The 26,604-nt window shown below is 29.4% G+C and overlaps 1 protein-coding gene across 1 annotated transcript; it reads right to left on the bottom strand.

Moving 5' to 3' along the window:
* Positions 1-1,756: 1,756 nt before the first annotated feature.
* LOC113372289 (retinol dehydrogenase 11-like) lies at positions 1,757-24,532 on the bottom strand. Its single transcript, XM_026612612.1, has 7 exons — positions 24,403-24,532; positions 21,087-21,215; positions 14,417-14,818; positions 11,693-11,817; positions 6,773-6,883; positions 6,603-6,706; positions 1,757-1,934 (listed from the first exon to the last, which is right to left on the bottom strand). The coding sequence occupies exons 2-7, from the start codon at positions 21,202-21,204 to the stop codon at positions 1,811-1,813; spliced, it is 984 nt and encodes a 327-aa protein (XP_026468397.1). The 5' UTR covers positions 21,205-21,215; positions 24,403-24,532; the 3' UTR covers positions 1,757-1,810.
* Positions 24,533-26,604: the final 2,072 nt, after the last annotated feature.

The raw sequence follows: 26,604 nt of genomic DNA on the forward strand, positions 1-26,604 counted from the left end.
AACTCGGATAAATTCATAACGACTTGGAGTCGGGATGAGTCGGTTTGAGTCTTAGGAACTCGGATAAATTCATAGCGACTTGAAGTCGAAATAAGTCGGTTTGAGTCTTAGGAACTCGGATAAATTCATAACGACTTGGAGTCGGGATGAGTCGGTTTGAGTCTTAGGAACTCGGATAAATTCATAGCGACTTGAAGTCGAAATAAGTCGGTTTGAGTCTTAGGAACTCGGATGAATTCATATCGGCTTGAAGACGATGAATGCGGTTAAAGTCATAAAAATTGGAGTCGGGTGATACATTTAAGCGTATTAAAGCCGGGTGGCTCGCATGATTTAATTCAAGATTTATTTTTTATATTTATTATTATTATTTTTTATATTTATTATAATTATTATTTATATTATTATAATATTGAATTAAATTAAAACATTTTTTTATATTTATGAAAATTTGTGTTCATACATGCACGCAGTAAATATTTCGCGGCTTGATACGAGTTGATTCGAATCAAGTAAAATCTGATTCGAATCAAGTCGTTAAAGGCTTGATTCGAATGATTCGAATCACTTGATTCGACTTGGCACATCACTATAAAAATGTAATGTTCCTTTGGTAGCTTTTTAGCATTAGTTAAAAATGTAATTATTTTGTAAAATACCTTTAAAATTAAAATAAGACATTATACCTGTTTGCCATCTGGACGTTCCAAGTTACCCCGCCTATACGGTAAAAAGGTCTAAATAAAAAAAATTTGAAAGACAGCAAAAAGCACATTTTTACAATGATGAAGTAGCTGGTAATTTTACTGAATGTAGTCACATAATTGTTAGTTTGAAATGTGTCATTTGTTGTGATATAATTGGTTTGATTTTCATAATAAAATTTATATTTGCTCAAAGTCAAATTGGTCATTTGTGCCTTGCCCTGTTCTATATACATACTTTTTATTAAATTTACTTTAATTCATCAAATGGTACTTGAAACTTTTCAAAAAGCAGGTCAGAGAAGAAATACCTAATTCATTTTCTTTCTTCCCTCGCAGAAATTTAAAAATTTTGTACAAGCTCAGTAGTATTATTTACAATTATACACAAAATCCAGATTCCAAAAAGAATCTGAAAAGTTCAAAAACGTAATCAATAAGTCGAAATACCAAAACAAGACTTGGATTGGATTATATCATGATTTCTATAGAAAGTGTATAAAACTTCCAGTTTGATTGTATTGACAAAATATAGACAAACTAATGGGGTTTTAGTGTTTTTATAATACTTTATGGTATATAGCATTCAAACAACACATCCTTATACAATTAAAGTATTAATATTTTTGATTCTCTAGAAATTGTTTAGAATATACCTTACTTAGCAAAACAACGTTTGCCGGGTCAGCTAGTTTTATTAATAAAAACAAACTTTGTTTATATTTCTATAAGCTCCGTACCGATGATCACCCGTAAAACGGCGACGCGGCGCTTATTTTGTCCCTACGTAGCTAACGCAGCTAACGCAGCGCGATTTCTTCGACAAAAAGTTCAACATTTCCAAAATAATTCGAAATATGAAAAAATATTCAAAATTAATCTTCTAAATTTAAATTTTTGGTACGGGAAGTACGAGTAATTTGCTTTAAGGTACGATGCCATGCCACTAGTTTATATTACTTACCAATATTGATAAGCTATATTAAAATTACAAAAGAGAACTGATTGCCTTCAATCATCAAATTAATAAACAAAAGACACTTATTGCGCATGTATATATTTGATGTAAAGTTATTATAAAATTACCGTATTGTTGTACAATGTTGTCATAGAGATGCCAGTGAAAGCGGATCATTTTCTATTCCAACTAATTTCAGTGAAATTTCCCAAAGCTTAACAGCTGCTTCTTCGTCTAGAGCTGCTCTGCTCGGTCGAACAGCACGGCAGTCACTTAAAAATAAAAAAATATATTATTATAAAATTACGTACTAATTTGTTGGTAGTAATAGACTGTAAATGATAATTTGAAACCGCTTGAAAACTAGAGAATAGAAAAGCTTTGAAATTATAATATTGTTAGATTCGAAAATAACTTCGAAATAATAAGTAGTATATTGACTTTCCTATTACATATAAACATTTGCAATGATGTCGAGATTAACTCTTTGGGGACGGCTGTCCACCTGAGTGGACAAACATACTCTGTGAGGCACAGGCTATTTTATAAACAATGACTCAGTTTGCATCAAAATTTGAATAAATTACATATAGCAGTGATAAACAGTATTGTATTTTGAAAACATTTTTAAATTATTTTAGTAGTATTTTTAATTTCCCGAAAGAGAAGTTTATGTTTTCATTTTATGTTTTCATTTTATGTTTTCTCGACGTTTCAAGCCATTCTGAATCGAATGAGACCAAATTTGGAAAAAGTATGTGTGTGTGTGTGTGTGTGTGAACAGATTTTTTGCCGTAAATCGACGTTTTCTCAAAAACGCTTGGATCGATTTCAAAAATTTAAAAGTCATTCGATGTATCTCGATGAGGACTAGCGTTTCTAAGTTTTGTGCGACGATCGGCCAAGCCGTTTCTTTGTAAATCGCAGAAAAGTGAAAAAAAATTTCGTCCACGTTTTAGCCCGCAATTCTGAATCGATTTTGAAAATTCAAAAACCGTTCCATAGATATTGATTGGGAATCGTGCTGATTAGTTTTTGGTAAAGATCGGCCGGGCCGTTTTCTTGTAATAAAGTTTTTTTAAAAAAAAATCGACGATTTTTATGAATTTTTTTTTGACGGTAGATACCATAGTCTTGTAGATCATACTAAAATATTACGGCCCTACGACAAGTCGTTTAATTTTGAAAAATCGTCAAAGTTTGCAAAAATTAGTATCGTTCATGGTCTTATAGAACTTACTGAAATATCATGGTCTTACGACAAGTAGTTTAATTTTAAAAATTAATCAAAGATTAAGAAAATGGGTAGTTTTTTGACGTTTGTTAAAATTAAAATTAGACGATTTTCTTGATATAACGATAGAGTGCTTGGTTTTAATGAACATAGTAAACCATTAAAGTCCTATGGAAACTGGTTCAATTATAAAAACTGGTGATTTTTGAAAATTTGCTATTAGAAAATAATAGAGTCAAAGTGTTCGTTCGTTTTCAATCATATGTAATAAATCCACTCGGAATACTTTTAATCACTCATAAATTAAATTATTTTTTATTGATTAAGTCGATTAATTACACATATCGGGAAGTTCATGTAACTTGCCTCAAGGCTAAATACCAAACCAACTAGTTAGCCTTTTTCTTTGCTATATAGTATTTTTTTAATATTTAAAACGACAGAGCGCTTTTAAATATGGCAAAACGACTGGTAAATTTTGTGAATTAAGCAGTAGTGAAGATGAGTTTTAAATATACATTCATACAGACAAATTTTACGAAAAAATTCTGCGATTTACAAAAAAACGGCTCAGCCGATCGTCGCACAAAACGCTAGTCCTCATCGATATACATCGAATGGCTTTTAAATTTTTGAAATTGGTCCAGCCGTTTTTGAGAGAACGTCGATATACGTTCGATTCGATTTTAGTTTCGATTCGGTCTTGTTCGATTCAGAATGGCTTGAAACGTCGAGAAAACATAAAATTAGCGAATCGGATTTTTTGATGAAAACAAACTTCTCCATCGGGAAGTTAAAACTACAGATTTCCAAATAGTGCTTCATTCGAAGAGTAAAAGCATGGGTTCGCTGTTTGCGCTTCATTTGAATGATGCATTTCCGAAACGAAAATGACTTACCGTCATTAAATATGAGCGTGGTCGACTTTAACGACAGTTAATAAAATATTTACGTCTAATTCTTCTGCGATCCGGTAAAGGAAAGCTTTGTCCTTAATGCATTGTCAACAAAGGCTTTGAAAAAGATTCACGTTAAACGCCATGAGTGATAAGTTTTTGCATTCACCGAATGAAACATATGAGAAAATCGAAGGCATTTGTATAGAATTGGATACACCTATATAAAGTTGCCAAAAATATCGATGATTTATTAGAACGGGGTTTGGATCAAAAAGAAGAAAGAAGAACAGTGAATAGTTTTTGCAGAAACCTGCTTTAATACTGCGGCAAGGACGAGCAAAATTAATGGCAAAATGTTTAGAAGTATCTACAAAACTATCCGAATCTTTCTTGGTATTTATGATCTGAAATGGCGCAACACAACAGGGAAGCCTTTGACGACTGAAAAACATGAGCTTTTTCTGACTTGGGCACATGAAAATATTGTTAGAGTTTTTGAAACTGTTTTTTTACTGATAATTTTCTATATGGGTCGTTAAATTAAAATACGAGCCGTTAGACTAGGATACGCTATTAAATTAGTAAAAAGGTGACAGGACACATATTGACCGAATTGCATCATTGCTTGTAATGTGTACAATTCATAAATGAATATTAAAGTTTCATAAAATAATTATTTTTATAAATTAACACGACCACGCTCTTATTTGACAGACTATAAATAGATGCAGAATAGACGATGACGATTTCAGAAATAGGCTAAACTCTTGTCGGTCTATGAAATTTTAAAGAAGTGGTGCATTACCTCGTCCCTTGAGGCAAATAGCTGTATTTTCTCGCAAATAGATTTTTTATGAATGCTTTAACTTTCGTGATTTGTATTCGGTAGACAAATATAAATTGGACAATGACATTTCATATATGTTTTCATGGAAAGTCATATATGTTTACATGAAGTCAGAATGAAGGATCTTATTTCATATTTTCAAGAATTAAATTGCAAATTTAAAATTATTCATTTAAAGTATATAAGTAAGTTTCATTTTTTTTTTAATTTTGAATTTTTTTTGCGTTCCCCTAAAAGTAATCGTTTCTTCACAAGCAAAATGTTCTTTGATTTTATTTCAAATCGGATGCTTTGTTTTCTCAAAAACTGTCATTTTTTACAATTTGAGCTTATTATCTTTGAAACGACTGGATCTGTCTTTGCTAAAACTCCCGCTTTTTTTGCTTTTGATGATTATGCTTCATCTTTTATATTTTGTCAAAACATTCAGAATTTACCTAGCAAATTACTTAAAATTGAATTACTTTCAAATGATTTTAAACCATATTTTTTATGCTTTTTGGAACATTGGCTTAACGAAATTAAACTTAAATTAATTAAAATAAACGGCTACCATTTATGCTCCTCTTTCTGCCGACATAATTTTAAGCATGGAGGCGTTTGTATTTTTTCGTCGTTTTAAATTAAATGTAATAACCTTATAACAAATATTAAAACTATTGAGCACCTATTGATTTTTTTTTTAATTTTGCGCTGTAGAAGCAAATGTATCTCTTACTATTTTCCCATCTCTTACTACGATTCCCTACCTTTTTTGAGTCCCGCCCCATCTTGAACTATCTAAAAACGTTATGTCGTCCCCCCCATACAAAATTTTTATGCTCCTGAAAAAATGTGAATGATAACTTTTAAGATGAAATCACTATTACATTGTCATTGAACATCAGAAGTAAAATTTCGGAATAAGCCCAAAAAATAGAACGTGTTTTCATACAGAATTGACCGACCCTGGTATTTAAATGATTTTGATGCCATTTTATAGGTATTTCCGGAAAAATTCGAAATACGAAATTTCAAATCCGTAGCTCATTTGGCCGAAATATTTCAAATTCTGTATATTGAACATTTCTATATAAAACATTTAGTAAAGCACTATATGTACATTCATATTTTGAATATTTTTATATTTCTGTAAGCATATATATAGTATTGAGATAGTTTATTCAAGTGCCTTAATTAAGGCACGAAAGCACGACAAGCCTTGAATAAACTATCCCAATACTATAACATTGTACATTCAAGTTATTGTATTAGATAATATTAATGTTAGGCTTAATATTGTTTTAGAGTTGTATTTTACTGTAATTAATTTAATTAAGATAATTTATTTTTTTGTAATTACTAAATTTAATCCTGTATCCGTAATATAAATATAAATATAAATATGAATATAAATATAAATAAAAACTAATCACTTCTTCTCATCAATACGAATTGAATGTTTTTTGAATCATTCAAATTAGATGCCTTGCTCTCTTTAAATCGTATTTCGTACACCTTTAGTCCACCCTTTTCCTAAAACTAATCTCCCTATCAATAGAAATCGATTGCTTTTTGAATTATTCAAATCGGTTGAATGGTACTCTCGAAAACGTCGACGAAAAACTTTATCCACACATACGTGAAAATATGCAAAAAAAATTACTTTTGAGGAAGCAACTAAAATGATTTGTATCTTGACTTTTTCTAAATTTAGCCCGCGTAAGGGTTTAATATTTTCGTAAAAGTTCTAATCGAATTTTAACGTTTGTAGCCTTTTAAAAAATTTCAAACTTTTCGAATTTTAATTAGTCTTTCGTTAGTTAACATATTTTTTAATCCAAATTTAAAGTCCTTCAATTTCTAACCATGCATAATCTTAATAGCATTAAGCCAATTTATCTTCATAAACAACGACATACTTCACTAGATAATGTATTTTTTTAAAATTATCTATTAATGAGTAAGAAAAGAAATTAACCTGTAATATAAGCCAGATTCTTCTTCACATTGTTCGTCTACTGCGCAATATATGGTAGTTTGAGCACCTTGTTGCGGAGTTTTCGCGAACCATGGTCCAATGATCTAATTTAACAAATATAATAAGGTTATTTTTTTAATTAATTTTTAATAAAACTAATAAAAACATACCGAACGCCATATCCAGCGCATTCCTGGGAAGATTGTAGAGTCAAGATGTCGCCCAAGATCAGTGTGGATTATTCCCGGATGTAGCGAATATGTTGTGACTTCAGGATATTTCTGTTAAAAAAATTTTTAATTATTAACTTCCTGTAGGGTAGTTAAATTATAGGTCCGAAAATCGAAAATGTAAATTTTTACATTTCTGGACGTTTTCAAGGTTTCTGAACATTTTGGCATACCTCAGAAAAAATGGATGTGTATGTGTGTGTTTTATATGTCCGAATTTTTTCGTCCACGTTTTAGGGCGCACGGATCAACCGATTTGAATGGTTCAAAAAGCATTGGTATCCTATTGATCGGGAGATGTGCTGATTACTTTTTGAAAAGGCAGATCCAGCCTTTCCGGAGATACGGAGCAAAGAGTGCAGAAAATAGAAATCGAGTTATTGAGAGAACAGAGCATGCGATGTGAATATTTAAAAAACAATCAATTCGTAATGACGGGAAGAAGTGGTGATTAGTTTTTGGGACGGGCAGGTCCAGCCGTTTCTGAGATACTTGCTAAATGTGCAAAAAATTGCAGCTTTTGAAAGAAATAATCATCTGATTTGAATGATTCAAAAAGCTTTCTGCTTGTTGTTTACGAAACGATTGCTTTTGGAAAAAGAAATTTTTTTTATCTTTTTTTTTGAATTTCCAAAAAAAAATTTTTTTTGTATATCGAAAATAATTTGGACTTTTCGTATTTTGATTTTGTTTTTAGCTAAAGTTCTAAAGCTTACTTATAAACTTCAATTAATTAATTTTAAATTTTTAATTCCAGCAATTTGCCTTATGGCACGATGGCATACACCACTACTATTTATAATTTTTTGACCAAAATATTGCCAGAGCTGCCACATCGTCCGGCATAGAAAACCAATCTTTCTGTGAAAGAAAAGGAATACATGCTCATGCTCACAATTTGACAGTATCAATATACCAAAAAATATTCTCGAAGCCAAAGTACTACAATATTACCACATAACTAGTTCCATACCGTAATTAAACATTCAAAAAATATAAATAACTAGAGGGGTGTATGGCATCGTGCCTTAAGGCAAATTGTTGGAACTTCCCGTACTGTAACGAAATGTTCGAGGAATATTGAATTATTAATAATATTAATATTAATATTGTAATTATTATTATGAATTATTAGTATTATTAATATTAATATTGTAACATTGTCTAATATTTATAAGAATTATATAAACGGAATTGCAAAGTGAAAATATTTGTTTAACTTTGTTTAAATTTAACTTTGTGTAAATTTGTTTAAATTTTTTGAAAAAATTTAAATGTTTGTATATTAGAACTTTCGTCAAAATTCAAAATAAAACCTGAATTATTTTCGTTATACAAAAAAACAATTTTTTTGAAGAAAAAATTTTTGATGCAGATTTTTTTTTCAAAATCAATTATTTTGTTAAAACAAGCAGAAAGTTTTTTGAATAATTCAAATCGGACGCTTAGTTCTCTCAAAACCTGTCATTTTTTGCACTTTTAGCTCTGTATCTTCGAAATGGCTGGGCCTGCCTTTGCCAAAAACTAACAACAACTTCTCCAAATCATTGCCTATTGAATGCTTTTTAACTTCACGTAGGGCAAGTTATAATAATTGCAAAAAAATCGAAAATGAACATTTTTATATAACTTTACGTTTCAAAGGTTTCTGAATATTTTGGGATACCTTAGAAAAAATGGATGTATGTGTGTGTATGTGTGTGTGTGCGTGTGTGTGTGTGCGGATACAAATTTTCGTCGACGATTTTGGGATTAACCGATTTGAATAATTCAGAAAACATTCGATTCGTATTGAAAATGAGACGTGCTGATTAATTTTTGGCGAAGGCAGGTCTAGCCGTTCCGAAGATACGGGGCAAAAAGTGCCGAAAATGGTAACTCAGTTTTTAAGAGAACGGAGTGTCCGTTTTTAATTATTTACTTTGTACTTTACTTTAACTTTTACTTGTATTGACAAAATGAAGAATTGGTCAAATTTTCATGCAGGCAGGTCTAGCGGTTTAGGAGATGTAACGAAAAAAGTGAAAAAATGCCATTTGGCGGACAAAAATGATTATTAGACATATGCACATCAAATTATCAGATATTTTATAGAGATTTTAACAATAAGTATAAATTTTGTTTACATTCCTTTGGGTTCCGTACCAATGTTTATCCGTTAGACGGCGACGCGGCGTTTACGCGCTTTATATTTCGTCTCTATGCAGTTAGAGCAGTACGATTGCTTAGTGGACGAAAAAATGCAGACATACAAAACATACACACACACATACACATACACACACATCCATTTTTTCTGAGGTATGCCAAAATGTTCAGAAACCTTCAAAACGTCGAGAAATGCAAAAACTTTCATTTTTGATTTTCGGCCCATTACTATAACTACCCAACGGGAGAATTAAATAATAAATAAAAAATGTACAATTATAACATTTGTTTTAAATATTTTCTATGGTTATTATAAATAATCTCAATTTTCTCATTCGCATTTCATGGTCAAAATATATGAGCCTATGAAGTTGTTTGTATTTTTCAAGCAACTTTTGTTTACAAGAAATATAAATAAAAACCAAATCCGATTAGTATGAGAACATCCGAGAGTTTTATCTCATATTTTTTAAACGTATATAATTTAAAAAAGTTGATGTTTTATATAAAAAAGTGTCATGAATCGACTTTTAAATTTAAATACAAAAATATATTTTTACTATTTAGAATATAAGCAATTATCTTATATATAAAAATGGAGCTCTCTTTCAAATGTCCGAATAAAACTCGAAAACGGCTGAATCGATTTGGCCAGTCTTAGTCTTGAAAAACTCGTGCCAATCCAGAGAAGGTCCAAAAGGTGAGAAATTATTTCAAATCCGCGTAGAAACTTTACATTTTTAATTTGAAATTTTTTGTAGAAGCGTAATTTAAATAAAGCAATGGACGGTGGCAATTTCGTGAAATGTCAAACGCTTTTGACAGATGATGTTCAATTACTTTTAATAGGATGTTTTACGCGAATATTATTTATTTATGATAAATTTGTAGTAAGTAGTTTTGTTTGTAGTTTTATTTATATACAAAAACGTTAGTAAGCGGGCCGCATGTGTTACTAGAGACTCAAAATATAAACTTTTTTGATATGTTAATATGAAAATGCACTTTTTAGCATATTTTTCTCAAACACGGTGCTCTGAAAGATCTCATTTGTATAATTATATACTCATTGGTATTTATAAAACATTTTCTAGGTTATATTATTTTTTATTTATCTTATTTAAATTCAGAACCTAAATTTGGTATCGATCAAATGGACATTTTGTCGAATAACATTTTTCCAGTTATAATTTCCCAGAATTTATCGCAGAATAGATAGTAATATATGAAGGTCCGGGATTAAAAAGCTCCACCACCGATGTGCCAAAAATCAGTAAAGTTAAGCATTGTTTAACAACAATATTTGAAAGTAGAGGAAAAAAGATGTATAGCCAGCTACAAACTTAATTTGACAACGATAATCTTTGAAATGGGGGAAATAAACGGTAATATTTGATAATCCATAATAAAAGTATTTTCTTCCGTTGGTAGTTTTAGCATTAGTTAAAAATGTAATTATTTTGTAAAATACCTTTAAAATTATTAGCCCGTTACAAGCTACCCCGCATATAGGATAAAAAGGTCTAGATAACAAATTTTTGGAAGACATCAAAAAAGCACATTTCTACAATGATGAAGTAGATGTCAGTTTACTGAACGTAGTCAGATAATTATTCGTTTGATATGTCTTATTTGTTGTGATATAATTGTTATGGTTTTCACAATATAGTTTATATTTGCTCAAAGTCAAATTGGACCTTTGTGTATCGCCCTGTTCTACATATACACTTTTTATTAAATTTACTTTAATTCATCGAATGTAACTTGAAAAGCAGGTCAAAGAAAAAATACTTAATTCATTTTTTATCTCTCCTCGCAAAAATTTGAAAATTTTGTATAAGCTCAGTAGTATTATTTACAATTTTACACAAAATCCAGAATCCAAAAAGGATCTGAAAAACTTGAAACGTAATTAATAACCCGAAAGACCAAAAAAAACTTGGATTGGATTATACGATGTTTTCTATAGAAAGTGTATAGAACTTGCAGTTTGATTGTATTGACAAAATATAGATAAACTAATGGGGTTTATTGTTTTTATAACACCTAATTGTATACAGCATTCAAACAACACATCCTTATGCACTTAAAGTATTGATATTTTTGATTCTCTAGAAAAGGTTTATAATATACCTTATTTAGCAAAACAATGTTTGCCGGGTCAGCTAGTACTCTATAAAAATACTGTTTATGAATTAACCTGAGGAAATAAAATAGAAATGTTATGTTACGGATCTACAATCGTACCAGTTGGTAATCAGAAATAATCACAAACTGGAAAAGGCTTTGTCTTTGCTAAAACCTAACTTCCAAAATGCACAAATGTTAGATAACAAATAATCATAATTGCCACTTTTCGATATCACCTTGATAAAACATTTATTGCCAATTATGCTAATTGAATTATTGATACCTATAGACCCAAAAAAGTACGCAAAATTGCTAAACTTGCACATATATGCTATTCCCAAATTGTAGAATCTTCGAAATATTTATCTATAAATATTAAAATAAAATCGTAAGTTTCTGATAGTATGTTAATTATAATTAATTTTAAATATTCAATAATTATTGACATAATTGGTCTATCAAATGGATACATATTTAGTAGAAATACTCAGGTGATAAAAATGATTGAATCAATAGATGATTATATGAAATCGGTTACGAATTAAGTATAAATCTTACATTACATTATGTATATATACATACTGTTTTGAGGCGTTTAGCAAGCTCTTTGGAAAAAAGCACATTTGCCAGTTTGCTTTGCTGATAAGCACCAATGGAGCTGTAGCTCCGTCTTTCATAATTTAAATCGGTGAAGTCAATGTTCCCACCTACAATCATTATAAAATTATTAATAAATAATATTAACTGCAGCAGTGTTAGTTATAAAATCGCAAAGAATGTCTTTTAATATATATTATTTCCCTCCACAAACAAAGAAACGCGATGAACATCCTGTCAGCATTCTATTGAAAATCCGCACTTTTATAATTATAACACGATTTTTTATATCAGGAAACTAGCACTTTCAAGAGTATTTATTTCTTATATTTAGGATTGCTTCCAAAAACGTTAACAAGAATTGAGATTATAACTTTTTATAATCATAAATAAATTTTCAATTCTTTTCTCTGGTTTCTTGATATCGTATGATCAATTTGTCTCTAGTCATCTCACAACATTCGATTGCTATTTATAAGGAGAAGTGCGGATAAGTTTTTCCACCGTAGATACGGGGCAAAAAGTCCATAAATGGTATTTCAATTTTGGAGAGAACGGAAGGTCTGTTTTGAATGATTTCAAAAACATTTTACTTGCATAATAATGAGAAACTGATAATATTTTTAGGAAGGTCCAGCGGTTTCGAAAATTTGTCGGTGAAAAATGATCATTAGAGTGATATAATATTGTGACATCAAACCATGATTGAGACTTTTGATGTGGTCAGAGATCATATTATAATGTTGCTTAATCCGTTTTATTAAATGTTGTCCTGTTTCACCAACATAAAAAGCATCGCAATTCTTACAGTCGATTTTATGAACAATGTTAGATGTACGAAGATCTACACTTGTGAGTGATTTCAGGTTAGAAAATAAGGTGCTGAGAGTCCCATCAATATAGCAGGCTAAACGTAACTCTGCGAAATCAAAAAAAAATTCAAACCGTGAATTGATTTTTAATGTAGATTAGGGCGGGGCACAAAGCTACAATTTTACTTTGAACAATTATACGGGTGTACCGAACTTAACTATGGCAATGATAAAATTGGAAAAATATTACTTTTTACTGACATTGATCTTTAAAGCAACATATATCAAATTTTGCAAAAGTAAAATCGTCATAGATTTATATCTTATTGAAAGTGTCAGGTCTCATGTCTGACGTGCTCTCGCGGCGCGCATTACTTTTCCAATTTAATCAAAGAAAAAAAGTAGCTGGAAATTATTGTTTGCCAGTAAAAATTTATGGTAAGCTATATCCATAGAACCATTTGAGGCGTGGTGTCAAAAATGCAAAAGTTATCGAAGAATTGAAAAATTAATCAGTTGTTCATCTTGTCAATACAACTAAAATGTTTTTTGAATTATTAAAATCGGACACTCCGTTCTCTTAAAAACTGAGTTACCGTTTGTGGTACTTTTTGACCCGTATCTTCGAAACTGCTAGACGGCTGCCTATGCCAAAAACTAATCAGCACGTCTCCTTATCAACAGCAACCGAATGTTTTTTGAATAATTGAAATCGGTTGAACCGTGTTCCCGAAATCGTAGAAACAAAATTTATTTTATATTGATTAAGTCGATTATTTATACATTTCGGGAAGTTCATGTAACTTGCCTCAAGGCAAAATACCAATACCAACTAGTTTAAAATTGTTATATGATGTATTTATTTTTAACTTAAATGCCACCTCGTACAAAAGCAAAAAAGTTTTACTGCAATCCCGTGTGAACCTTACGCGCACTTTTTTTTTAAAAAAAATAGCTATTAAATATATTAGGACAGTGATGTGAAGGTTATAAAAAAGCTGTAAAGCCAGTAAAAATGAAAATAAAATAGATCATCACATGAGTCAAAATGAATTCAGATTCAGAATTAGGCAGCAAGTATTTCTATTAGCATAAATATGTTCGCTTTTTATTGATGATACAAGGCATTTTACAGGGTAAAATATTGGCATCAGAAGCTGATCTATAATCTATACATAGAACAGAAAGAAAGAGTTTTTCTGAACTAAGTCGCAATCATGGGAAGCATAATAACTAGCAATGTAACAAACTCTGTACAAAGATCAAAATTTGCAAAAGCCAAAGCAAAAGTCTTAATGAAAAATAGGACGATACTAATACTGTTCATTACAAACCTTGATAACTTGAAGACTACAATATTTGAGTTTTTAAAATCTTTGTACACGCAAATTTTATATTTAATTTAAATACGCAGTAAATTTACATTTTGAGTACAACCATCCATCGCCTTAAATCGGGTGATATCTATATAATGACATAAATAGCCTCAAGTATTTTTTATAGTTTCGAGATTTAGATTCAATATTATTTATATATCTTCTAAGATAGCTTACATGTGTTTCGGATTTAAAGGGCCATTGATTAAAAAATGTGAAATTGAAAATGAAACAGTAAATTCTACTGCTTTTTGGCTGTCCCATTTTGCTCCGACTATGGGGTAAAAAGAGCAAGATGTTAAACATTGGAATAGCAAAAAAATATCACTACCATGGTATTTGGACTACTAACTAGTTGGAAATTTTACCGTACATAGTTCGATAGTTGTTCGTTTGATAAATACCATAGGTTATGATGTAGTTGGTTTGGTTTTCACATTATAATTGCTATAAGTCAAATTAGATAATTGTATAAAGGTATATATAATGAATTTCAGTTCAAAATTAATAGAAAAGATTACCATGTGAATGTGCTACTGAAGATACTGTCACAATTCTTGAGGGTCTGCTTTCTATCAAGAGTGGTAGTAACAACATTGTTAGCAAGAAGTGCCCTAAGTGATTAGTTCCAAATTGCATTTCAAAGCCGTCCTTTGTCTTCATTTGCGGACAAGCCATTACTCCTGCGTTGTTTATAAGCAACTGCAATTTACTTTCTGTTTGTAAAATATGTTTGGCACAATTTCTAATTGATTCGAAGGATGTTAGATCTAAAGGAACTATGACGATATCACCAAGTTTTGTGAGGTTTTTGTTAATTTCATCGCCTACAATTCCCTCCTGATTTATGCATGATTTTCTAATATCATCTGCTGCCTGTTGAGCTTTCTGTAAATCTCTGCAAGCCATAATAACACGCGCGCCTAAAAAATAAAAAACTAGCTGTAAGTGGAATTCTGTCTTAAGGCAATTAAGGCATCGTGCCTTAAGGCAAATTGCTGGAACTTCCCGTACCAAAAATAATTATTTTTTTAAAAACGATTAACATTTTTGAAAAAAAATTACTTCGAAAAAATTAGATTTTTGAGAAACTATAAATTTGACCAAAAATTATTTTTTTTGAAAAAAAAAATTTTATTTGAAAAAAAATTTTTTTTTGAAAGAAAATTTTTTTTTTAAAATAAAAAATTTTTTTGAAAAGAAAGATGTTTTTTTTATTTTGACATATTTTGGAAATTCTGAACTTTCTTTCAAAGCAATCGTACTGCTTGGAACTGCATAGAGACGAAATGTCACAGCGCAAGTGCCGCGCCGCCGTCTAACGCATAAGCATTGGTACGGAACCCATAGAAGTGTAAAAAAAAATTATACTTATTGTTAAAATCTCTATAAAATATGATAATTTGATGTGCATATGTCTAATGATCATTTTTAACCGCCAAATGGCATTTTTTTTTACTTTTTTCGTTAGATCTCCGAAACCACTAGACCTGCCTTTATGAAAATTTGATCAATTCTTCATCTTGTCAATACAAGTAAAATGTTTTTTGAATTATTTAAATCGGACGCTCCGTTCTCTTAAAAACTGAGTTACCGTTTTCGGCACTTTTTGCCCCGTATCTTCGGAACGGCTAGACCTGCCTTCGCCAAAAACTAATCAGCACGTCTCCTTATCAATACGAATCGAATGTTTTTTGAATTATTCAAATTGGTTGATCCGTGTTCCCGAAATCGTCGACGAAAATTTGTATCCGCACATACATACACACACGTACATACATACATACACACACACACACACACACACACACATACATCCATTTTTTCTAAGCTATGCCAAAATATTCAGAAACCTCTGAAACGTAAAGATATATAAAAATTTTCATTTTCGATTTTTTTGCGATTACTATAACTTGCCCTACGGGAAGTTAATAACTAGGATAGTGAATAATTATAATTTAGAATTGTAAACTTTTTTTAAAATAATGATAGTGACAAATATTTTAGTTTTACAAATAATTTGTAAATTTTGATAGTTTAAAAATTATTTTAGAATTGACTAAAAGTTCGATATTTCAAATTTAACAAATGGGTTAGTCTATAGAAATTTATGTTTTCACGAATAAATCATACTTGTGAATTTTATGTTTTTTTGGCGCTTCAATCGTTCAAAATCAAGTTTGACCAACGTAGCTGATTTTTTACTCGTGAGTTTTAGGTGTCGAGCTTTTACATTTTAATACATACAAGCAAACGTTTGTGCAATATTATTACAAATATGTGGTTGTGCACCACACACCTCCCCCTATATGTGTATGAAAGTCAGCCCTGAGGAGTGTGTCTGAGTCTGCAAGTGGTTGTATGTTTTATATTAGGAAATGTTTAGAATAAGTATGTGAATACGTGAATATAAATAAGTATATAAATCATTGAATTGAACAAAAGCCTCTTACTTGGAGTAAAAAAATAATGTGTTAATATTACAGCCTGCGACAGATTGTGTTAATATTACTGCCCAAGATTGACGAAGGCAACAAACATGCTCTATATATTAACACGAGCATCATTTGTTAGTCTTGCTTTTGATAATTAACTACTCTGCTCATTGAAAGATTGCAATTGGTGCAATGGATAATGTATGCCAATATTGTCAGGCAATGAAATTTAGAAATAAAACAGAAGGCATGTGCTGCAAGTGATTCTTCTACAACACATTCCTACGCTACCATCAGATTGCACGATACCATTTAAGAAATTTACAATTTTTGTTACGATTCGCATTTGCGATGACTACCACCAAGGCTCAGGGACAAACAATGCTCGTTTTTGGGCTTGAATTAGAAAAGCATTCATTATTGAGTAAAAATTAGAAGAATTAGAATCATGTATGTAATGTAATAAATTATTTATATTGTATATATTTTTTATATATTGTGATATTTAATTTTAGGATAATATTATGCAGTAAGTTCTATGTTTGCATAATGGTGTTTATAAAATACATGTATGTTAACAGTAATATAGGTGGTGTTTTAAATAATTAATAGCAAATTTGCTTAGAATATTATATATTATAAGTATTTGTAATTATAACAATAATTATTTAAAAGTGTATTTTGAATAATATTTAAATTTATAATACAAATATATATATATATATATATATATATATATATATATATATCGCTGGTTAGAAATGAAAAATAAAGATACTAATAGATAACCTTCACAACCAACTTGAATTGAATACATTTATTTAAGATTTCCAGCTATTTGCGAGTCAAATCATAAAAGGTTAAACACAATTCGTAAATAATAAAGTAATTGAAATGAATTCATAACAATATAATTAATTTAATCACTAACAATTTACGTTTGTTTAAACAATGTTAATTCAAAATTGAAATATTATAACAAAACTGGTTGGTTTTTCGTGAGAACAAAAATTTTATATTCGAAACAAACAGTTTTAATTAAATACTTAATTCTTATTATTTATTTATTAGGTTTATTATTTATACATAATGGAAAGTTCAAGTAATTTTTATCAAAGCAAAATGCCACTTACGTCTTGGTTTTTAGTAAAACGTAATTTAGAAATTGTAAGAGAATTTTCCTAATTTTTTTCAGAATAATTTTCACGCTACAATCTATGACATTTTGTCATTTTACTTTTAGAGTGATTTGACTTCTTTTAAACATAACTGAAGGGTGTTGATTTAAAAATTTAAAATCAAACCTTAAAATAAAATTTATATATGTATATAGTATATATTTCGGAGCTTCCGTGGTCTATTATATATATATATATATATATATATATATATATATATATATACTAGCTGACCAGGAAAACGTTGTTTTGCCTTCAAAAATATTTTACCGCGTTGCGTTGGTTTTATTATTTGAACAACATGGATCAACCTGGATCAATACTATTGATCAAAATTTCCTTGAAATTTATATAAATAAAAAAATTAAAAAAAAACAATAAATTAAAGTTCCGAATAAATTTATAAAATTTATCATAAGAAACAAGCAGTGGCGTCGGAACCGTGTGGGCTTGAGCCCACCCATGAATTTTGATGGGGGGGCTCAGCCCACCCATCAATCTCAAAAAATTATATGGGCTAATATCTCTAAAAAAACGAGACCACTGGCTGCCTATCTAAAAAAAAAAAAAAAAAAAAAACGAGCCCACCCATCAAAAATTTGGTTCCGACGCCACTGGAAACAAGTGATAATTTTACTTATAAATGTATTAAATGGTTGTGAAGGTTATCTATTAGTATCTTTATTTTTCATTTCTAACCAGCGATATTTAAATTATATATATATATATATATATATATATATATATATATGTATTATAAATTTAAATATTATTCAAAATACACTTTTAAATAATTATTGTTATAATTACAAATAATTATAATATATAATATTCTAAGCAAATTTGCTATTAATTATTTAAAACACCACCTATATTACTGTCAACATACACGTATTTCATAAACACCATTATGCAAACATAGAACTTACTGTATATATAATATTATCCTAAAATTAAATATCACAATATATAAAAAATATATACAATATAAATAATTTATTACATTACATACATGATTCTAATTCTTCTAATTTTTACTCAATAATTTTTTTTTTTTTTTTTTTTTCTAATTCAAGCCCAAAAACGAGCATTGTTTGTCCCTGAGTCTTGGTGATAGTCATCGCAAATGCGAATCGTAACAGAAATCGTAACCTCTTAAATGGTATCGTGCAATCTGATGGTAGCGTAGGAATGTGTTGTAGAAGAATCACTTGCAGCACATGCCTTCTGTTTTATTTCTAAATTCCATTACTTGACAATATTGGCATACTTTATCCATTGCACCAATTGCAATATTTCAATGAGCAGAGTAGTTAATTATCAAAAACAAGACTAACAAATGATGCTCGTGTTAATGTAGAGCATGTTTGTTGCCTTTGTCAATCTTGGGCAGTAATATTAACACAATCTGTTGCAGGCTGTAATATTAACACATTTTATTTATTGTAGTTTTCTGCTTAATGAATTTACTATCAAACATTACTATGTTTTAATACTTACATAGTTATTTTTCAATAGACTCAATAGACGCACCAATAATACAAATAACTTAATTAATAATAGTCACAATCAACTGCACGTTCATAATCAACAGTAGTCGGTTGAATATTTGAATTGTACCACTGTGCTTTATTAGATTTAGTTGTTATTAGAGTTAATTTCTATTAGGAAAATGATAAATTTTGTTATAATGCCTGATTTATATCGTGTAATAATATAAAGCTGTTCAATGTATTAATATACATACCATGATATGATAATATTCAAAGTGTTATTGATTTATTTCTTATAAATAAAATTCTATCGAACTCAAACTGTGCATGTCCCACTAGGGACACACGTTTGAACTGTAACAATAGAAATTATGTCAATAGTTAAACATGTGACTAGTTTATAATTAACTTCCCGTAGGGCAAGTTATAGTAATCGCAAAAAAATCAAAAATGAAAATTTTTTATATATCTTTACGTTTCAGAGGTTTCTGAACATTTTGGGATACCTTAGAAAAAATGGATGTATGTGTGTGTGTGTGTGTGTGTGTATGTGTGTGTGTATGTATGTATGTATGTGTGTGTATGTATGTGCGGATACAAATTTTCGTCGACGATTTCGGGAACACGGATCAACCGATTTGAATAATTCAAAAAACATTCGATTCGTATTGATAAGGAGACGTGCTGATTAGTTTTTGGCGAAGGCAGGTCTAGCCGTTCCAAAGATACGGGGCAAAAAGTGCCGAAAACGGTAACTCAGTTTTTAAGAGAACGAAGCGTCCGATTTGAATAATTCAAAAAACATTTTACTTGTATTGACAAGATGAAGAATCGATGAAGGTAGGTCTAGCGGTTTCGGAGATATGGAGAAAAAAGTAAAAAAATGAGCCATTTGGCGATCAAAAATGATCATTAGACATATGCACATCAAATTATCAGATATTTTATAGAGATTTTAACAATAAGTATAATTTTGGTTTACATTCCTATGGGTTCCGTACCAATGTTTACGCGTTAGACGTCGACGCGGCACTTACGCGGTTTGATATTTCGTCTTTATGCAGTTAAAGCAGTACGATTGCTTTGAAAAGAAAGTTCAGATCTTCCACAATATGTCAAAATAAAGAAAAAAAATTTTTTTTCAAAAAAAAATTAAATTTTTTTTTTAAAAAAAAAATTTTTTTTCAAAAAAAAGTAATTTTTTGTCCAATTTATAGTTTCTCAAAAATCTTATATTTTCGAAGTAAATTTTTTTCAAAAATGTTAAAAAAATAATAATTTTTGGTACGGGAAGTTCCAGCAATTTGCCTTAAGGCACGATGCCTTAATTGCCTTAAGACAGAATTCCACTTACAGCTAGTTTGATTTTTCGAACCGACCACCTCTACGACGGTTGGCGAGTGAATCGAAGTTTGCACATACAATTTAAAAAAATAATGCAAGTAGAAAAGTGCTAAAAATTTAAAAAAAAAAAAAACATTATCTTTGGAACGATTTTTCAATTTTCCAAATCCACATCACTAAAGTGACGTTTGACACACCTAATTTTTTCAAGCTTGAGTTTTTTTTTAAATTAGAACACTTATCGTAGACCGGTAATTTCATATTATGTTTTTTAAGACCATTAGCTATATTGTCAAAAAAAGTATCATAAAAATCTTCGATTTTTTTAACAATTAATCAAGCGAAAATAACCTGGCCGACTGTTACCAAAAACTAATCAGCACGATTCGCAACCAATATTTTCAAAGTTTTTTGAATTCTTAAAGGCTATTAAGAATTGAGAGCTAAAACGTAGGCAAAATAATTTATATTTTTTGTTGTTTTCACTATCATGTATATGGTATATTAAATTAATCAACGCTGATTTTTAATAAATTACATAGAATGTTTTTGTCGAATGTTTGCGTATGTGTATGTGTCACATACACATACGCAAACTTTTTCCAAATTTGGTCTCATTCGATTCAGAATTACGAAATGTCGAGAACAACATCAAATTAGCAAATTTAGCAAAAACATAAATTTCTACTTCGTGAAGTTCGAAAAGCACACAAATAAATAAATTAATTTGTCTATATTTACCTCGTAAATAAAAATCTTTCGCTGTTTCCTTGCCGATCCCCGTATTGCATCCGGTAATAACAGCAGTAATGCCATCTAGACGCTTAGAAGTCAAACATTTTCCGCTAACTAGCCCCATTTCAAGTATCGCTAAATTTAAAAAATAATTTGTAATACAAGCATACTCTCTCCTACATATTACATATATATATATATATATATATATATATATATATATATATATATATATAGATTAAATAACAAAATTATTTATTCCATTAAACGTTTCGACACTTGATGTGTGTCATCATTCAGTAATCAAACCAGGAAAAACAACAGAAAACATTAATTATGATGTAAAATTGATTGAACACTAAATTTGTGTAAAATAATAAAATACTATTATATTAACAAACGAGAAATAGGAGGAGCACATATTGCCCTCCTATATTTGATGTTATTGATAGCATTGCATTGTGCGCACTGTTTTATATATCTTATATATAAAATTCTTCTGTAACAGGTTAATCCTCTTAAACTATTATTCGGATTTTCATAAATCCTCGTGAAGTTTGATAAGTGAATTTTCTAAGATTTTTTGATTCATAGAAATATAGTTAGATTGTAGAAATAAATAAAAATTATCTAGAATTTTTATTGTGTCAAAAATTCACATGTTTGGCATTGAATACGAAATATTTACTCAAATCTATGGAGCGTTTTGGGTCTGAATATTTTTAATGGGCTCCAATTTGCATGAAATTTTGGAATTAGGTTCATCTTACTCTCAAGTTTAAAAATGAAAATAGTTTAGACTCCTTTGCCACTTCACGGCGGGATGACATCCCATTTCAGTGGTGCAATTGTATTTCTTTCAAAATAACGTCGGATATCGATAAAAGAACTAATTAGAAGAGAAAATTGTTTATTAATGTTTTTCAAAAAAGAAATTACTTTTCAAGTTACTGGCCACTGAAAATTTGTTTTTTTCGTTTTTCATCGTTTTTTGCAAATATTTCTAAAAATATACATTTTAACGAAAATCATGTAATGAACAAAATTATATCAATTAAAATCTTAATAAATCGGTGTTTTATAAAGTGTTCTAGGAACAATATTAGGCTAGATATGAAAATGGGGTTTTATAGTGCTCTAAATAAGCTTTAAAATGAGTACTTTTGCGTGTAAAATGAGTGAGCTATCATGCAGATAAAAGACGCTTACAATTAATTTTTCATTTAAATCAAATAGTTTATGAGTAAGTTTATGAAAGATTAGCCTATTTCTGACACACGTTTTTTTGCTCTCCATTTACTGCAATAATTTTGTTGATCGTAGGTTGAATAGATCACATGTGAACAGGGATTTGATAAATTTATTCACTTCAAATATGAATATAAATGATAATGTACATTGAATTATTGGTGAGAAAAATGTAATTTAGATATTAAAATTACTAAAAGCCAGGTAAAATATAGTACGAAATTGTAAGAATAAATAGGCAACATTATTGAAGCAATTATTTTGAATAGAAAAGTCCAAGATGATGTTGTACCTTTACCGCGAATGCTGTATATTAATTCTTTCTGAATTTGTTATACCTTTTAAAAGATTTCAATTTTCAACACGTGTATCTTATGCTATGACCATAAATCACAAAGGCAGTCGATGATTTTTTGTGTGATAAATTTGGAAAATCAATGTTTTAGTTGTGAATAAACAAAAAATCATCCAATTTATACATCCACGTCTACAGGTATGACTAAAAAATTGTATAACGTTTGGTATTAAAAAAATTTAGCTATTAGAAATTTTGTTCTATAAATTGCGGAGTTTAATTTTGAATATATAATTTTATTGAACATATTTTAATATTTGTCAAAGGGATAATTAAAGTGTTAACTGTGGGAATTGAGAATAATCAATTTATTTCAAACAGTTCTACATTCAATCACTCATATATTGGTGTAAATAATATTTGACAAATTGATAATAAATAGTTGTAAAAAACATTTTTTTTGTTAAAATTGTTAGGCAAATGAACAAAATCAATCAATAATTTTATCAAAGATATGAAAAAACTGCATTACCAGTAACTTCAACATAGGAGTAAATTTTTTCTCGAATTTGCAAGATTTAGGGGTTCAATAGAAAAAATCACTGATCATTTTTCAATGCAGTTTTTTATCTGACTAAAATTGATTTTAAATATATAAAAATTGCAAATCATCTTAATACTGTAGTTATTAGCTTTTTATGACTGTATGACTTGCAAGTTCATCCTATTACGTTCTAATTAGAAATAATTACGTCCATTTTACGTCGCAGTAAATGCTATAGGCAATATTTCAAAAATGATCAATGGTAAACCGGACGTAAATAAAATAGAAAAAATAATGTATATAAAATAATCCTTATTTTGTCATTTAGAAATTTCTTGAAGTGTCATTACAACCAACTTTAACATGCATAATAAAATAATAATACCAGTATAAACGTCATAAAACCGTCATAAATGGTATTATTATTAACGTTAGATAAACAAGATTTAAATTAATTTTTGAGAAAACGTTCATAAGAATCAAATGTTATAAGAATGTTATTATTGTTTTGTCCTTGACAACTTTCTAGAAGAACTATTACAACAAACTTTAACATGCATAATATAATAATAATACAAGTATAAACGTCATAAAACCATCATAAGTGTTGTTATTATTATATAAATCGTTTTTTTAGAACATGTTCATAACAAACCATGATTATAAGAATGTTACTATTGTTTTGTCCTTGACAACTTTCTTGAAGAACCATTACAACAAACTTTAACTTGCATAATACAATAATAATACAAGTATAAACGTCATATAACCATCATAAGTGTTGTTATTATTATATAAATTATTTTTTGAGAACATGTCCATAACAAACCATGATTATAAGAATGTTACTATTGTTTTGTCCTTGACAACTTTCTTGAAGAACCATTACAACAAACTTTAACATGCATAATACAATAATAATACAAGTATAAACGTCATATAACCATCATAAGTGTTGTTATTATTATATAAATTATTTTTTGAGAACATGTCCATAACAAACAATGATTATAAGAATGTTACTATGGTTTTGTCCTTGACAACTTTCTTGAAGAATCATTACGACAAATTTTCATATACATTCTTATAACAAATAACTTGAGCTAAAATTAATACTTATATTTATTGTATTTTTAATAAACATTTCAAACGCAATCTATACTGTAGGCATCAAGAAGGAATACAATAATTATAATATTTGTATGATATTTTCAGAATGAATGTTCAATAATTACCTTGGTTAAATGATATTCCGATACAAACTTAGCTTAAGTTAAGACATATAAATCACAATCTTAAATGAAAAATATGCAATGCATCTATATTCAATCACTACACACAATAAACTGTTGTGGTGTGGCATTGACTGTCTCAGTGTCTCATCACGTTCCGGTAAAAGTAAGTGGCCCCATTATAATTTGGTGGGGATTGTATCACAACTCGAATTCTCTGCCGTAACGTCACAAATCAGGTATTCTTTTCACTTATTCCAGTTTTTGTTAACATTATCTAACAGACAAATTTTGTTATCTGTTTTGCTTTATGATAATTTTGACAATACAAGCATTAGAAAACAGTTCGTGTTGTATGTATTATATAAGCATATATTTGAATAGATTTACCAAGTGAATTAGACTCGAATAACATTCGATTTGCATTGATGTTTCAGAATCATCAATTTATTAATTATTAAGTTAACTGGTTATTTGAATATGATTATGATTTGAAAGGTAGTAATCAATAGTAGTTAACAAGATAATAAAATTGATAAAATAGATTATAATTCATTATCAATAGTAATTGACAAGAGGCTGAAATAATATTTACTAACTTCCCGAAGGAGAAGTTTATGTTTTTTTTCATCAAAAAATCCTATTCGCTAATTTTATGTTTTCTCGACGTTTCAAGCCATTCTGAATCGAATGAGAACAAATTTGGAAAAAATATGTGTGTGTGTGTATGTGAAGAGCTATTTTGCCGTAAATCGACGTTTTGTCAAAAACGGCTGGATCGATTTCAAAAATTTAAAAGCCATTTGATGTATTTCGATGAGGGAGGACTAGCATTTATCAATTTTGCGCGACAATCAGCCAAGCCGTTTCTTTGTAAATGGCAAAAAAGTGAAAAAAATTTCGTCCACGTTTTAGCCCGCAATTTTGAATCGATTTTGAAAATTCAAAAACTGTTCGAAAAATATTGGTTAGGAATCGTGCTGATTAGTTTTTGTAAAGATCGGCCGGGCGATTTTCTTGTAATAAAGTGTTAAAAAAAACATTTTTCGACGATTTTCATGATTTTTTTGTTGACGGTAGATTCCATAGCCTTATAGATCATATTAAAATATTACGGCGTTACGACAAGTGGTTTAATGTTAAAAATTCATCAAAGTTTGCAAAAATTAGTATCGTTTTTTTGGCGTTTGTCAAAATTAGACCTTTCATCGACGTTTGCTCAGAAACAAATGAACTGATTTAAGAAATTTAAAAGGCATTTGACGTATCTCGATGAGGATTATCGTTTCTAAGTTTTGTGCGACGATCAGTCGAGCCGTTTCTTTGTAATTTGGAAAAAAGTGTTAAACTTTTCGTCCACACTTAAGCTAATACTACCGAATCTATTTCAAAAAGTCAAAAACTGTTCGAAAGATATTAGTTGGAAATGATACTGATTAGTTTCAGGTGAAAATCTACCGAGCCGTTTTCTTGTAATTAACTGTCGAAAAAACATTTAAGCCGGAACTTTTTTTGGCGATATATATCATGGCCTTACTTACTGAAAATTTACGGGCTTACGACAAGTAGTTTAATTTTAAAAATTCATCAAAGTTTGAAAAAATGAGTAGTTTTTTTAACGTTAGTTAATATTAAAGTTAGACAATCTACTTGGTATAACAATAGAATACTAGGTCTTAATGGACATACTAAACCATTAAAGTTCTACGGAAACTGATTCAATTATAAAAATTGTTGATTTTTGAAAATTAGCTCTAGAAAATACTCCGAGTTAACGTGTTCGTTCGCTTTCAATTATGTGCAATAAATCCACTCGGAATACTTTTAATCACTCATAAATTAATTTACTTTTTATTGATCAAGTGGATTATTTACACATATCGGGAAGTTCATGTAACTCGCTTCAAGGCAAAATACCAATACCGACTAGTTATTATTAGATACGACTTATAATTTTTTATAAATGTATAAAGTTTTACAATTTCGGTGTAATTGAGTCAAAACCAGCGGATTACTTAGTTTTTAATTTAGCAATTTCTTTGATTACCATATTCAATGAAACGAATTTGAGGCAGCTGCCCTTATTCACTGGTGGTAATGGATTTGAATCTAGGTCATTAGGAGAGATGCGATCAGCATTTGGTTTAAAAACTGATGATAGATATTTTTGCCCACGGTGGATCATCACCTTCTTCCTGTTATATT

Source organism: Ctenocephalides felis, unplaced genomic scaffold (assembly GCF_003426905.1).
Source record: "Ctenocephalides felis isolate EL2017-DRISC unplaced genomic scaffold, ASM342690v1 CF-g0.4_SCAFFOLD_01604, whole genome shotgun sequence".
Classification (NCBI taxonomy): domain Eukaryota; kingdom Metazoa; phylum Arthropoda; class Insecta; order Siphonaptera; family Pulicidae; genus Ctenocephalides; species Ctenocephalides felis.

Excerpts from the sequence above, each read along its gene's own strand:
- LOC113372289 (XM_026612612.1), bottom strand. The coding sequence starts at position 21,204 with ATGGGGCTAGTTAGCGGAAAATGTTTGACTTCTAAGCGTCTAGATGGC. Across the intron at positions 11,818-14,416 it reads TTCAGTAGCACATTCACATG|GTGGGAACATTGACTTCACC; the intron begins GTAATCTTTTCT and ends TAATGATTGTAG. Across the intron at positions 6,707-6,772 it reads TGCGCTGGATATGGCGTTCG|ATCATTGGACCATGGTTCGC; the intron begins GTATGTTTTTAT and ends TTGTTAAATTAG.